Source organism: Engystomops pustulosus, chromosome 3, assembly GCF_040894005.1.
Source record: "Engystomops pustulosus chromosome 3, aEngPut4.maternal, whole genome shotgun sequence".
Classification (NCBI taxonomy): Eukaryota; Metazoa; Chordata; class Amphibia; order Anura; family Leptodactylidae; genus Engystomops; species Engystomops pustulosus.
The window spans coordinates 16,720,002-16,735,942 of record NC_092413.1 but is presented as its reverse complement, the minus strand read 5'-3'; the positions used below and the strand labels follow the sequence as shown (position 1 = coordinate 16,735,942).

Sequence of the window (15,941 nt, the reverse complement as noted above, 5' to 3'; positions counted from 1 at the left end):
GGGGTACTTGCTGTCCTTGGATCAGGCAAAAGCGTTTGATCGGGTTAACCACGAGTACCTCTGGTCTGTCCTTCTGAGGTATGGCCTGCCGGGTGGGTTTGTCAATTGGCTGAAAGTTTTGTACGCAGGGGCAGAGAGTTTCCCGCTTGTGAACGGTTGGATTGGCCGCTCTTTTGAGGTCGGGTCTGGTGTTCGCCAGGGTTGTCCTCTGAGCCCACTTTTATACGTGTTCGCGATTGACCCATTCCTTAGGAGGGTTGATCGTGGGCCGTTGGTGGGAGTCGGGATGGATCGGGCAGCACCGGAAGCCACTCTAAGGGTGGTAGCGTATGCTGATGATGTCACCGTTTTCGTGTCCTCGGGAGGGGAGGCGCAGTGGGTGATGTCAGAGGTTGACCGCTACTCAGAGGTTTCTGGGTCCAAGATCAACCGGGATAAGTGTGAGAGTCTCTGGCTGGGAGAGGGGGATCCAGGCTTTGATCTCCCGGACACTCTTCCAGGGCCCCAGGACTCTGCCAAAGTTCTAGGCATCGAATTTGGCCAGGGGGATTACCCCATGCAAAACTGGGATGGCAGGCTTAAGATCGCCGCTCAGAAGGTGGACCAGTGGAAGGGTTGGTCTTTGACCCTCAGAGAAAGGGTTAACCTGATTAAAACTTACCTGCTCCCATTACTGATATATCTGGGCAGTGTGTGCATGTTGCCAGAACCCCTCTGGACTCGGGTTTACAGTCTGTTCTTCCAGCTGTTATGGGGGAATAGGCTGAACCTTATCAAGAGGGAGGTTACTTACCGCACGAGGAGACAAGGAGGGTTGTGTATGGTCAACCCTGTGGTGTTCCTAGTGAATACCTTTCTTAAGATCAATGTAGCAAACCTCTGGAAAGAGAGGGCTCCTCCGTGGGTATACTCCTGCAGGGGATGGTTTCGGCCTTTCTTCCAGGAATGGGAGACAGGAGGGAGAGTGAAGGATCTCCGTACACCACATGGGCATCTTCCGGCTTACGCTACCCCGGTTCTGAAGGTGATTCGCCGGTGGGGTCTGGGAATGTGGGAGATCAGGACCATGTCGAGGAAAGTCCTTGACAAGAGGGTTCTGTTGACCCATTTCCAGAAGCCTCTGGCCCTCAGGGATTGCCCAAGTCGGGATCTTGGGGTGGGTTTGAGTTTATTGAATTCCATCAGGATCCCCTTGAAGTTTTGGGACGTGACTTGGCGCTGCTTCCATGGAAAGCTGTGTGTGAGGGACAATCTGAAGTGTAGGAGCTCTGAGGAAAGGGGTTGTCCCCGGGAGGAGTGCGGTGGCCTGCTGGAGAGCATGGACCACTTCCTGCTTCAGTGCCCCTTTAACACAGAGGTGTACAACCGGGTGGGCGCTTCCATCCATTGGCCCGGGTTGGCCGGTCTCTCCTATGCGGAGTGGGCCTATGGAGCATTCAGAGGCCTGGGTGGCCGGGACCGCTGCACGTTATTCCTAGTTAGCCTAGTGGTCAGGTACCACACGTGGAACGCACGGTGTTTAGTATCGACGCAGCGTAAAATCCTCCCGGTGGATGAGGTGGTTAGGATCATTCTGGGTGACCTGGTGAAGGTGCGCTCTCTGGAGTATGAGAGGCTGGGCACGGGGAGGGCCTCTCTCCTTTGGAGGGGGTTCTCCTTTAGTGTCCCTTAGTCTGTCATCTCCTCTCCTGGTGTTGGGCTGAAGCTGCACTGTAGATTTTTGTTTTGTATCTGGGCATGTAGTGATGTTGGGGCTTGCAGGCGCCGAACCTGGGCTTTATGTGGTTTTGATTAATGTTGTTCAGGTTTAATTTGTATTCTGTTTTCTTTGTTATGTTGTAATTAGTGTATATATTGTATATATTGTATATAGTGGGGTTTGGGACATAGTGTTAGGTTGGGAGGGGGGTGATAGTGGTGGACTTATGAACTGACCCTGGGCACTGGTCTGGACTACTTAACGCAAACTTTGGACGTTAGACCAGTGTCTGGGGGGAAGGGGAGGGTGCTGGCCAGGGATTTAGTTTAGTGTAGTGTTGTGTGTATTTGTTATTATATATTTAAAAAAAAAAAAAAAAAAAAAAAAATGGGTGTGGGGTGGTTTGTTATTAGAGGGTGTGGGGTGGGTTTATGTATATTTATAGTCATTTATGTTTATTTGTGGGTGTGGCTTGTCTTTGTTTATTGGTTTGGTTTAGGTTGTGATAATCGGTTGGGTGGGGGTTGTGGTATTTGGTGTTTAATCATTTCGGTGTATTGTAAGTTATTGTTTTTGCTAGGTATGAATGGGGCTGGACCAGCAAGTAATATATTGTATATATTTTGTATATTATGTTTTGTTTGTATTGTTATGTTTTTTACTTTTATATAAAATAAAAGATCTACAGGATGTAACTCAGGATCAGTACAGGATAAGTAATGTCATGTATGTACACAGTGACTGCACCAGCAGCAGAATAGTGAGTGCAGCTCTGGAGTATAATACAGGATGTAACTCAGGATCAGTACAGGATAAGTAATGTCATGTATGTACACAGTGACTGCACCAGCAGCAGAATAGTGAGTGCAGCTCTGGAGTATAATACAGGATGTAACTCAGGATCAGTACAGGATAAGTAATGTCATGTATGTACACAGTGACTGCACCAGCAGCAGAATAGTGAGTGCAGCTCTGGGGTATAATACAGGATGTAACAATATTAGAATGTGATAAGTAACGGTTCCATAAATCTTTTTACTTAGATATAATCTTTATTTGTCTCCTTCAGAGCTCACAAGGTGATGAATCAGAAGGTTTGAATAGAAAACCTTATTGTTTAAGCGAAGTTCATTACAAACAAAAAAATTAGGGAATGTGAAGGTGGCGAGGAGAGATTACTCACGTACCGTGTGAAAAAAGACGCTCTCTTCCTTTCTGTTGAGCTCCAGGACAATGGCCGACCTGTTGTGTGTGATATTCCCAATGTCATTCCACCTGGAGACAAGATCTCAGGTTAGCTTTGCCAAGACTCACATTCCGACATTCCGGAGTCACGCCAGCGCTATCTCTCCCCGTCCAGCCTCCAGCTTGGCAGGGCTCACAGGACAGATTACCATTAGGATGCTATTCATCTCTGCGCGGCTGAAACATATCTCCAGCAGACCGTGTCAGGACATTCATCCACATTGTGGGGGGAAGATTACGGGAAAAATACCCGTGTTCTCGCTGTATGCAGATAAAGGGGCGTCCGGGGAACGCTTCTCCTACAGCCCTCCGAGGCCCTACACATCCACTAGGCTCCCAGGGAGCGTATTACATAGTCCATCTGCAGAGTAATTGCCGATATTACTTTACATGGACGCTCGGGGGGGGGGGGGGGGGGATGGATCCGTAGGGCCTCACTGTAAGCCGGAGCCATTGTAGGGTTAATGAGGCGAAACGCGTCCCCGACTGCAAATTATAAAGATATTTGGAGTCAGCAAGAAACAACAGGACCGCATCTACTACACTTGGGTGTATGTGATCCTATAGGAACCTCAGGGGCTCCGCGGGAACATTGTACCCGCGAGAGACATGGAAAACCTATAAGCCGTGTATTGTATCCGAGTCATTGCTCCGATGGGGAAAGAACGTTCTAGTCAATGACATATTGTTACTATTATGGTGGATATTTGAGTAGATTTTTGGTTATTTTCGCACTATGCCTCGTCTTATGAAGCAGAGGCGCATGGATATACATATAAAGGACAAGATGTAGGATGCAGATTTAACATTGCAAAAAAAACTTGCAAATTCTTAAAGGGAACCGGTCAGCAGGTTCAACCCCACCAAATTACTAGCCCTCTCAGGTAGGGGATGAAATGTTCTCCCTAGAATTCAGTCTTTTATGCTAAATCTTATCCATTTACCTATATAAAGTCAGGCAAATATGACTCTTCTCAGGTCATTTTCACATGAGAGGAGTCAAGTTTATAGGTTGCAGGGGAAGTGTCAATTCGGAAGCCTCCATTTTATGTTCTATAGCACCTAAAAATGTGATTTCAAGTCATTTTAAAGATAAGAATCTTATTTTTCACACCTTTCAAGCTTATGGCTTTGTGAGGTACAGAACCGCAGATACAAGCGGCTATGGACATAGTTGGAAAGTAAGCGGCAGATAAAGATCCAGTTCTCGCCTATTATTTAACTGCCTCTTTGTCCATTTCTGTAGCTCACTGAACTATATGCTCTTTGACACCTAAAAGATGAGATTCTTATCTTTGATATGACACCAGCAGCACGTTTCTAGATGCTATACATAAAGCTAGGGGCAGAAGTGACGCTCCCTATGCAACCACTAAACTTGACTCATCTCATGTGAAAATGAGGTGAGAAGAGTCATATTTGTCAGACTTTGGAGGAGATTTTGGTAAATAGGTGAGATTTTACACGAAAGAGGGAATTCTACAAAGGAAATTTCATACTCTACCTAATAAGGCTGGTAATTTAGAGGGGTAAAAACTGGGGATGGGTTCCTTTTAAGCCATGCAATGGGTAGAGGTTGAATCCAAAGAGCAACAAACAAAATATCTACACAACACACATCGCATCACCCTAGAGGTTCAGTAGCTGAAAAGTTCCATCAATGTGGCCTTATCTTTATGCTACATTTCCTCTCCTATGTCTGTTAATGTGTGAAACGTATCGTCAGCGCATGTACAATGGTAAATAACTCACTTAAAGGGGATTTCATGATTCTATAGATGGATGACCATCCGGAATGGGTCAATGTTAAATATTGTGGAGGGGGGTCACAGAAATTAGGCTGCAGGATGGGAATCAACACAGAACAGCTCCGTCCTCCCTGTAGTGGCTGAGCTGTGTTACTGCAGTCTAGTTTTCTTTTAAGGGGCAGTACTAACTTTGATTGGAAGCGAGAATAACGCCCCCTGCAGGACAATAGCTACGTCCAGTGCATGAACGGGTCTATATAACCTGTATTTAGGATTACCTGTAAGATGCTGTCGCTTTTCCAAGACTGTCCCCGGTAAAAATCCCCATGAAGAAAATCCAGAGGTTGATGTCATTGCCATGACTGTCCTACGAGCCAAAATATAAGTGTATAGTAAGTAAGAGGCAGGGCTTCACAATATGTTATATAGGAAATTCTATGGTAATGAACCAAGTCAAACTAAGAAGACGCGTCAATTTTTATGGCATGTACTACAACCAGTGACTGACAGGTGGCAGCATCGAGTCACGTCACATTTTTCCCCATCTACATACCTTTACATGGAAACACTCCTGCCCGTATCCATCCAAGTGCTCCACTTCTTTTATATAATGGATTTCAGCTTCTTCCTGAGGAATTCCACTAGAATGTATAGAAAATAGAAGAGCTATGACCACGAACAGTATATACGTCATAGGAGAATGGCGCACTAGGATAATACATGAAAATATACAGCAGCAGCCTAATATATGGCAATGGACATTGGGGGATGTAACTTATATATAGTATTAAAGGGGTTTTGTTCTCTTTCAGTAAACGATTGATATTGTTTGTTTGATTAAAGGTTATACAATTTTCCAATACACTTTCTGTATCGATTCCTCGCTGTTTTCTAGATCTCTGCTTGCGGTCACTCAACTGGAAGCTTCATTGTTTACTTCCTGTAGGTAAACACCGGTCCCTGGTCATGTGATGTCACACAGGTGCATGGCTTGTTATATCCCTGGTCATGTGATGTCACACAGGTGCACGGCTCATTATATCCCTGGTCATGTGATGTCACACAGGTGCATGGCTTGTTATATCCCTGGTCATGTGATGTCACACAGGTGCTCGGCTCGTTATATCCCTGATCATGTGATGTCACACAGGTGCACGGCTCGTTATATCCCTGGCCATGTGATGTCACACAGGTGCACGGCTCGTTATATCCCTGGTCATGTAATGTCACACAGTTGCACGGCTCGTTATATCCCTGGTCATGTAATGTCACACAGTTGCACGGCTCGTTATATCCCTGGTCATGTGATGTCACACAGGTGCACGGCTCGTTATATCCCTGGTCAAGTGATGTCACAGGTGCGCAGCTCATTATATCCCTGGACATGTGATGTCACACAGGTGCATTGCTCATTATATCCCTGGACATGTGATGTCACACAGGTGCACAGCTCATTATACCCCTGGTCATGTAATGTCACACAGGTGCACGGCTCTTTATACCCCTGGTCATGTGATGTCACACAGTTGTGCAGCTCATTATATCCCTGGTCGTGTGATGTCACACAGGTGCACGTCTCGTTATATCCCCGGTCATGTGATGTCACACAGGTGCACGGCTCATTATATCCCCGGTCATGTGATGTCACACAGGTGCACGTCTCGTTATATCCCCGGTCATGTGATGTCACACAGGTGTGCAGCTCATTATATCCCTGGTCATGTGATGTCACACAGGTGCACGTCTCGTTATATCCCCGGTCATGTGATGTCACACAGGTGTATGGCTCATTATATCCCTGGTCATGTAATGTCACACAGATGCAGTTATAGTACTCAGTTCCGATTACCATAGTGAGCTGTGTACCTGTGTGACATCACATGACCAAGGGTTTATCCACAGGAAGTAAACAATAAAGCTTCCAGCTGAGTGACAGCAAGCAGAGATCTAGAAAACCATGAGGAATTAATACCGGAAGTATAATAAAAAAAAATTGTATAACTTTTCCATACACAAAAATATCAATTATTTACTGAAAGTGGACAATCCCTTTAATATTAGGAAAGTTACATCCCCCAGAATGCGGCACAGCACTCGGCTGCTGGGGTTGACTTAATGCCGTCTTTTTTGGAGTAGTAACTTTTCTGGATCTTCTCTCCTCCTAACTCTAGCTGGTGGCGTTCCTGTTATTCCTCCTATAAAACAATGAAGAAATTGACAAGTGGGTGTGACCACCAGCCGGACAGTCCAATACTGTCCAATCAGTGATGGTAACATCCTGTTAATTTATTCATAGATTTTAGAGGAACAGAACATTGCACAGTTCTAAGAAAAGACGTATAACATTCTGGGGAATACAAGTATTTATATGGTCATTAATGTCCTTCAATTCCTGAACGCAGCACATGTCCCACGGGAACCAAGGATCGGGCATGCTGCACTGTGACATGCCTGATCCTTCCTTTCTTAAACATCTGCTACAATAGACGATCAGACAGAAGTCATAACATCGGAGCCCTGAGTCTCACCTAAGAGCGTTATGTTCCAAGGCCACTTTGTGAAGTAAATCCTCCAGCAGAGCTTTGTCTTGGCTCCAGCCCTTTAAAAAAAGAAAACCACAGACCATGATCCAAAGTGATAACAGATTTATGAGAGGTTCACTAAAATAATACCGCCATCATATAAACACACACACACACACACACAATCTCGTTTGGTCATTCATGACCAAAAAATTTCCTCAAGTTATCAAAAAGTTATTGCTAAAAGTGAGCACTGTTCTTAAAGACACATCTGTGGTCCTAACACTCATGGTTCTGGTGCTGTATTTATAAACTGAACCCAGTTATGATACTGTACTTCTGAACTGAGTTATAGTGATGTATTACTGTAATGAGCTTGGTTCTGTTGCTATATTTATATACTGAACTCAGTCATGGTGCTGTATTACTGTAAAGAGCTTGGTTCTGTTGCAAAATTTATATGTGGAGCTCAGTTATGGTGCTGTATTTAAAAATAGAGCTAAGTTCCGGCATGGCTGTCAACCGTCCCAAATTCAGCGGGACATTCTCATTTCGATGCTGTCCCATCGTCCCAGGCAGTTGGGAAAATAACCCGTCATGTCACACCTTCTGGTCCCTGTCCTGACACAGTAGAAGTGCAAAGCAGAAACCAGGAGGTGGGATCAGCTCTTGCTGGCCCTACCCCTCTCCTCCTTCATTTAACAGAGCACTGGGAGAAGAGAAGCAAGACTGCGGGGGAACAAGGCAAAGGTAAGTAGCAAAGTTTATTTTTTTAATACCCAGGAACAGGAGATGACAGATGGCCACAATAAGAGGGGATGGGGCCACATTATTAGAGGAGGACAGGGGACCACAATATGAGAGAGGACAGGGGACCACAATATGAGGAATAGAGGGAAGGGTGGCAGGAGTACAGAAAGCTCGGGGATTATACAAAAGTTTTGGGAGATAAATAAAAGTGGGGGGAACAAAAGGAAAAGGAGGTTAAAATAAAAGAGGGGGTATTATATGCTGACCACAGGAAGGGGCATTATACTATTTGGGAACAATATTATACTGTTTGGGGGTGGGACAATGGGTGGGGTTTAAGAAAAAAGGGTGGGACTTTCTGTCCCTCTTTCTCCAGCCCAAAAGTTGTAAAGTATGGTGCTGGTGCTGTATTTTCTGAATGGGGTTTGGTTCCAGTGCCAAATTTCTGAATGGAATCGCCTCATAGCTGGTGCACCCCTGGGCATAAAATATATTCAGAGTTAGGTTCAGGCTCAGGGAGTCCGAGAGACGTCTTCTTGCCTCATATATGGATTCCAGTACCACGTGTAGAAGCAAGAATTGTGTAGACCATCCAAGATAATTGGCGCAAATCAGACGCGATCATAAACGGAGGTCAACGTCTTCCGATGTAAATCAATGACCTGAAGAAGGTCTCGTGATGCAGACATTGATGGCGTTACATTAATCGATGATAACCCAGGGCTCCATGACGTCCATCCTGAAGGATCCACCAAGGTCAACCTTGACTTGAAGGACTTCTACTCCACCACAGACGTTCTCTGCTGTTCCCCATCCGAGGAACACACCTCCGCTTGACTAGCCTTGAATAGATCCTCTGAAGTTCTGCCAAGTATGGCTGACAGATTGAGCAATAAAACACACAAGGAATGCAACACGACAAGACCACAGTGTGACGGGAGGCTGGAGAGAAAAACAAGGCCCGGGGCCATGGGTATTGTGCTGAGCACAACTCTACAGTCCTTCCCCTGAGGCCCTGCACATACTATTTGTTTCTTCTGTCACACAAATATGCACCAGGGAGAGGTATCCAGAGATAAGCAGAAGGATACAAGTCTGTACAGCGGCGACATGCAGAACGCAACTTGCCGGAGAAGAAGAAAAAAATAAAATAATCGGCAAAGTCGTGTATCCAAACCTAATGATCTACTGCATCCAAAGCTAATGGACCAAGGGAGGTAGGACGGGGCTCGTAGGACCAAACTAAGGCTTCCGCATTCATTTCTAATCTTGTATGGATCCAAAATCACAGGCTGCATTATACTCCAGAGCAGCATTCACAATTCAGCAGGCTTCAGAGCAGAAATCTTACAGCATTTCCTGCAGGATCAGAGCCTGTCATTTATGTTATGTAGCTCATTTATAGGGGGGCACAGTGGCTCAGTGGTTAGCATTACAGCCTAGCAGCACAATGGCTCGGTGGTTAGCATTACAGCCTAGCAGCAGGGTGGCTCAGTGGTTAGCATTACAGCCTAGCAGCAGGGTGGCTCAGTGGTTAGCATTACAGCCTTGCAGTGCTGGGGACCTGGTTTCAAGTCCCAGGGTCAACATCTGCAAAGAGTTTGTATGTTCTCTCCGTGGGTTTCCTCCAGGTCTTCCGGTTTCTTCCCACATTCCAAAACATACTGGTAGGTTGAGCCCCATACTGGTAAACATACTGGTAGGTTGATTAGATTGTGAGCCTCATTGGGGACAGGGACCGATTTGGGAAACTCTATGCAGCGCTGAGTAATCTGTGTGCGCTATATAAAAAATTAAAGGAATAATAAAAGGAAAGGAATTTTGCAGATTCAAATGCGCTCCCTGTGCCTCTTCTAAGCTTATAAGCTTATATATTCTCATCTTTGTGTACTGTAGAATATGTGGCAGGAAGCCAAGGGTTTGGGGCTAATTCAATGGCTTTTGATGTAGAATTTGCCAGAATAGATTGTATGCTCCTTTGTCCCATAGGTGTCCATAGTGTCCATGAGACAAAACTTTGCAAAGGAAGTTTCTGCAACGCAGGATCAAAGAATATATACAATCTTCAGGCATGTTATAGAGCAGGAAGAGATGAGCAGATTGTACATAGTGTCCTATCTGCATGCAGCATGTTATAGAGCAGGAGGAGCTGAGCAAATTGTACATAGTGTCCTATCTGCAGGCAGCATGTTATAGAGCAGGATGAGCTGAGCAAATTGTACATTGTGTCCTATCTGCAGGCAGCATGTTATAGAGCAGGAAGAGATGAGCAGATTGTACATTGTGTCCTATCTGCAGGCAGCATGTTATAGAGCAAGAGGAGCTGAGCAGATTGTACATAGTGTCCTATCTGCAGGCAGCATGTTATAGAGGAGGAGCTGAGCAGATTGTACATAGTATCCTATCTGCAGGCAGCATGTTATAGAGCAGGAGGAGCTGAGCAGATAGGACACTATGTACAATCTGCAGGCATCATTTGAATTATAGTTAGTAAGCCGCTAGAGAAACTCTTCCTTACTGAAGGTCTTATGATCAGCTCTTTGTAGTTATTGGGTGACCAGGTCACTACCAAAATACATAAACTACTTTGTAAACAAGAGACATCTTGGAATTTCCTACATCAGGTGCCTTTTGTCCGATTATCCAGATTATGGGACATTAACCCTGAGACAGACAAGTCCTTTGATGGGAAAATCAGCGACAACTCACAGCCATAGGCTCCGGTCTGGACGCATTAACCACGGAGGGTCACGGGGCCGAGTGTGTGACGCCTTCTATCCCAGCACATAATACTTGTCAAAAGTTTCTCTGCAAGTATATTCTGAAATTGGCCATAAACATCATACAACAAAAATAATAATAATTCAGAACCAACATTGCAAAAAGAGTTAAAAAATATCTAGTGCCTACAGCTCGGGGACAGACCTATACGTCTCCATGGTTACAGACTACAAAGAAACATTGGGGCACATTTACTTACCCGGTCCAGTCGCGATCCAGCGGCAGGTTCTCCGGCGCCAATTCGGGTTCTGCTGGGATTCACTAAGGTCCGTGCGCCGATATTCACCAGGTGTCCCTGCTGTGCCGAGGTCCGCCGGAGTTCACCTGCTTTTTTCTGGTGTATGTGAGTGCTTGATCTTGCGACACAAATGGCTTTTTAAATTCGGCGTTTTTTTGGCGATTGCGCCAAAAATCGATCGCGTGCGCCACAATCCCGTGAAATACAGTGCAAAGCGGAAATATTCGGGAAAAACCCGACGGATTCGCGGCTGCGGACCCTTAGTAAATGTGCCCCACTGTGTAGTCTTACCCACAGTCATGTGTTACTCCCTTCCATACGTCGCCTTTTCCTTCTTTCTTTAGGTTAGTAGAGTGAAATATGAGCAGATCAGACTACACAAGGTTTGTTTGTAGTCTGTAACTATGGAGACACATGGTCTGCGAAGAGGCTGCATACACCTAGTTATTTATTTAATTTTTTTTAAATATTTGTTCCTAATTTCAAGGGACTTTAGAGGCTGTATATAAGTACAGGCAGTCCCTGTACAAGATAGGTTCTGTAGGTTTGTTCTTAAGTTGAATTTGTATGTAAGTCGGAACTGTATATTTTATCATTGTAGCTGTTACAGCTGATCATTGTAGCCTGGGGCTAAAATATAGTATATTACCAATTAGTTTTGGTCGGTTTGTAACTAGGGGTCGTCTGTAAGTCGGGTGTTCTTAAGTAGGGGCTGTATGGATGTGCTCTAGGAGGTCAGTTCATTAGATAAACATCTTGACTTGTGAATACAGTAGCATTAGATAGCTGACCTTACCTGCCTGTAGAGCTCGCAGGTCCTAGTAAGCACGAGCAGATTACGCACAATTGTTAGGACACGTTTTACATTTTTCTCTCCTCGTCCCCCCCCTCGATAGGTTGTATGTTACGTAAATCAGTCTCTGGCTTACCGCTTCATAAAATGATAAAAACTCCTGCTTTTTTCTGTATTTTTGGGTCTAGGGATGGGTGCTCCCGTCTACTCCTTGTACAGGGAGCTGCTACACAGTTTTGTGATGCCAAAGTTAATGACAGGTTCCTATAGAGTCCTATTAACTTACTGACACCCTTCTTATAGCTAAAAGTTTTTTCCCTTAGATCCCAACAAATAGCATCAGAGGGGGCGTGTCCTGCTCATCCGGACCCTCTCATCTACTCCTCCCCATGTCACATGCCTCTTCTCAGCATGTCACGTGACTAGGGGGAGGTCCTTTAGCCTCGTAATATTAGCAAACTTTACACTATGCACATATCTCATCACATGAAATCACAGCAGCCTCCACGGACATCTACTCCTCCCCATCCCACATGGAGGCTGCTGTGGTTTCATGTGATGAGATACCATATATACTCGAGTATAAGCCGACCCAAGTATAAGCCGAGACCCCTAATTTTACCACCAAAAACTGGGAAAACCTATTGACTCGAGTATAAGCCGAGGGTGGGAAATGCATTGGTCACAGACCCCCCCAGTATATAGCCAGCCAGCCCCCTATAATATACAGCACTGCCCCCAGAAGTATACAGCACTGCCCCCAGAAGTATACAGCCTGCCCCAGCCTGCCCCTAGTAGTATACAGCACAGCCCAGAATAAAAAAATAAACTTATATACTCACCCTCCGGTGGCCCCGATGCGCAGCGCTGCTCCCCCGATGTCATCGCGGCTCCTCTTCTGGCTTCCCGGCTGCTTTTCTTGCTTCAATGGCACCGCCATTGTTCTTTCCCGGGCGGCGCCTAGTATGACGCGCCGCATCTGACGTCATACTAGGCGCCGCCCGCGAGAAGAACAATGGCGGCGCCCAGCACGCTGAAGCAAGAAAAGCAGCCGGGAAGCCAGAAGAGGAGCCGGGAAGCCAGAAGAGGAGCCGCGATGACATCGGGGGAGCAGCGCTGCGCATCGGGGCCACCGGAGGGTGAGTATATAAGTTTATTATTTTTTTAGTCCATTTTTAATTAATTTTTGGTAGTATTGACTCGTGTATAAGCCGAGGGGACGTTTTTCAGCACATTTTTTGTGCTGAAAAACTTGGCTTATACACGAGTATATACGGTACATGCTCCTGTACAGCTAGCTCCTCCTAGCTGTAGAGGAGCATAAAGGTGGGGGCTGAGAGCTGAGCAGTCTGCAGCACAGACAAGTCACTTTTTTTTTTTTCAATGCATCCAAACCACAGCCCAACCCCTGGGACTACACAGAGGATTCTGTCAGGGTGCAAGGTAAGTTATTACATAAAATTATAATGTAATGCAATCGCTTAGAGATAGCAGAAAGACATTTGCACTGTAGGTGTAACAAGCTTCTACAACTTGACTTTATATAAAATATATTATATATACACCAAGGTCTATAGACTCGTATACACGTATCCATACATACTGCAAACATACCGCAGGAAACAGCATGTACTCGCCGAGGAAGTCATGTGTCTCAAATGGATTATAATCCTTAAATTCCGCTGCAAGACAAAACAAGTCCAGGTTTAGTATCACAAACAGCAAAGTATTCGCAACGTAAAGCCGCGGCAACAGGACGAATAAAACTACACAAGCAACAGAAACCAATAAAGAAAAAATGAATAATCACATTAAAACTTTATTATTCCTTTATACCCCAAACATAACAGAACTGTTCCCCATATTTATCCGGCATGAAGCACTGGGGGATATTTGGACCCACACCCCAGACCCAGTGACCAGACACTCATAAGGGTAATAGGAGGTTAAAATCCCAAATTTAGCCCAAATTACCTTGCACAGCTAGCGCAGCTAGTCTGATGTACTGATCCACAGCACAGCGCAAGCGTCCTTCGAGGACATCCTTCCGTAACTGGAGGTAATACTGGTATCTACAAGACAAAGTCATGTGATCAAAAGGTTAGAGAATCACTTAAAATGCTATTTCACCAACAGGGGGCAGTCTACAGTATGATCACTATATAATAAGAGACCCAATAATAATAAAATAATAATAATAATAATAATAATAATAATAATAATAATAATAATAATAATAATAATAACACAAGAGCTTACAGTCTATGAGGATGAGGGGGTGACACAAGAGCTTACAGTCTATGAGGATGAGGGGGTGACACAAGAGCTTACAGTCTATGAGGATGAGGGGGTGACACAAGAGCTTACAGTCTATGAGGATGAGGGGGTGACACAAGAGCTTACAGTCTATGAGGATGAGGGGGGTGACACAAGGGCTTACAGTCTATGAGGATGAGGGGTGACACAAGAGCTTACAGTCTATGAGGATGAGGGGGCACAAGAGCTTACAGTCTATGAGGATGGGGGGTGATACAAGAGCTTACAGTCTATGAGGATGGGGGGGGGGTGACACAAGAGCTTACAGTCTATGAGGATGAGGGGGTGACACAAGAGCTTACAGTCTATGAGGATGAGGGGGTGACACAAGAGCTTACAGTCTATGAGGATGAGGGGGGTGACACAAGGGCTTACAGTCTATGAGGATGAGGGGTGACACAAGAGCTTACAGTCTATGAGGATGGGGGGTGATACAAGAGCTTACAGTCTATGAGGATAGGGGGGGGGGGTGACACAAGAGCTTACAGTCTATGAGGATGAGGGGGTGACACAAGAGCTTACAGTCTATGAGGATGAGGGGGTGACACAAGAGCTTACAGTCTATGAGGATGAGGGGGGTGACACAAGGGCTTACAGTCTATGAGGATGAGGGGTGACACAAGAGCTTACAGTCTATGAGGATGAGGGGGCACAAGAGCTTACAGTCTATGAGGATGAGGGGGTGACACAAGAGCTTACAGTCTATGAGGATGAGGGGGGACACAAGAGCTTACAGTCTATGAGGATGAGGGGGTGACACAAGAGCTTACAGTCTATGAGGAGGACGGGGTGACACAAGAGCTTACAGTCTATGAGGATGAGGGGGTGACACAAGAGCTTACAGTCTATGAGGATGAGGGGGTGACACAAGAGCTTACAGTCTATGAGGATGAGGGGTGACACAAGGGCTTACAGTCTATGAGGATGAGGGGTGACACAAGAGCTTACAGTCTATGAGGATGAGGGGGGACACAAGAGCTTACAGTCTATGAGGATGAGGGGGTGACACAAGAGCTTACAGTCTATGAGGAGGACGGGGTGACACAAGAGCTTACAGTCTATGAGGATGAGGGGGTGACACAAGAGCTTACAGTCTATGAGGATGAGGGGGTGACACAAGAGCTTACAGTCTATGAGGATGAGGGGGTGACACAAGAGCTTACAGTCTATGAGGATGAGGGGGTGACACAAGAGCTTACAGTCTATGAGGATGAGGGGGAGACACAAGAGCTTACAGTCTATGAGGATGAGGGGGTGACACAAGAGCTTACAGTCTATGAGGATGAGGGGGTGACACAAGAGCTTACAGCATTTTAATATTCGCCTCAGGCAGCAAATATGCTAGAATCGGCCCTGTCTTGTATGATCTGTTGAGCGGATCATCTATGTGACCATCTAACACAGGAATCGTGGTGCTAAAGGAGCCTCCGTCCTCAAGTTTTGGGAATTCCGGACAAATAAGTAAAGCAATGCACGAGGCATCTGCCCCAAACTACTGGCCATGAGCGATGTGCGGCCCGTGACGCTCTGAATTATAGAGATAATGAAGCCAATAGAGAGACATCTTGTGTGTTACCCTCCAGAGATCAGACCCAAAGCTTTTAATAAGAACAAGGACAGGATCTTCAGCCGCGATCATGTGATTTCTATTTTCAGAACAGAACATGTTTTACGAAAAATCTGTCACTTAATTACTGTAGAAAACAGAGGAATAAAATAGAATAGAAACATGAAGTGTAAAGAGCGAAAGGGCTCAGATCTTATATCCTAGTAATTATACGCTCATATATAAAATATATCTACACTTGGAGGACAGGGTAAGTAATGTCATGTATGTACACAGTGACTG

General features: G+C 45.4%; 1 protein-coding gene across 1 annotated transcript in view; it reads right to left on the bottom strand.

Moving 5' to 3' along the window:
- PTPN14 (protein tyrosine phosphatase non-receptor type 14) overlaps window positions 1-15,941 on the bottom strand; it is an 82,707-nt gene that overhangs the window by 23,190 nt on the left and 43,576 nt on the right. Inside the window, exons 4-9 of the mRNA XM_072140133.1 lie at window positions 13,751-13,848; window positions 13,391-13,458; window positions 7,221-7,291; window positions 5,246-5,333; window positions 4,971-5,059; window positions 2,887-2,974 (exon numbers count right to left, since the gene is read on the bottom strand). Of these exons, the coding sequence (XP_071996234.1) occupies window positions 2,887-2,974; window positions 4,971-5,059; window positions 5,246-5,333; window positions 7,221-7,291; window positions 13,391-13,458; window positions 13,751-13,848 (502 nt within the window). The remainder of the gene's footprint in view (window positions 1-2,886; window positions 2,975-4,970; window positions 5,060-5,245; window positions 5,334-7,220; window positions 7,292-13,390; window positions 13,459-13,750; window positions 13,849-15,941) is intronic.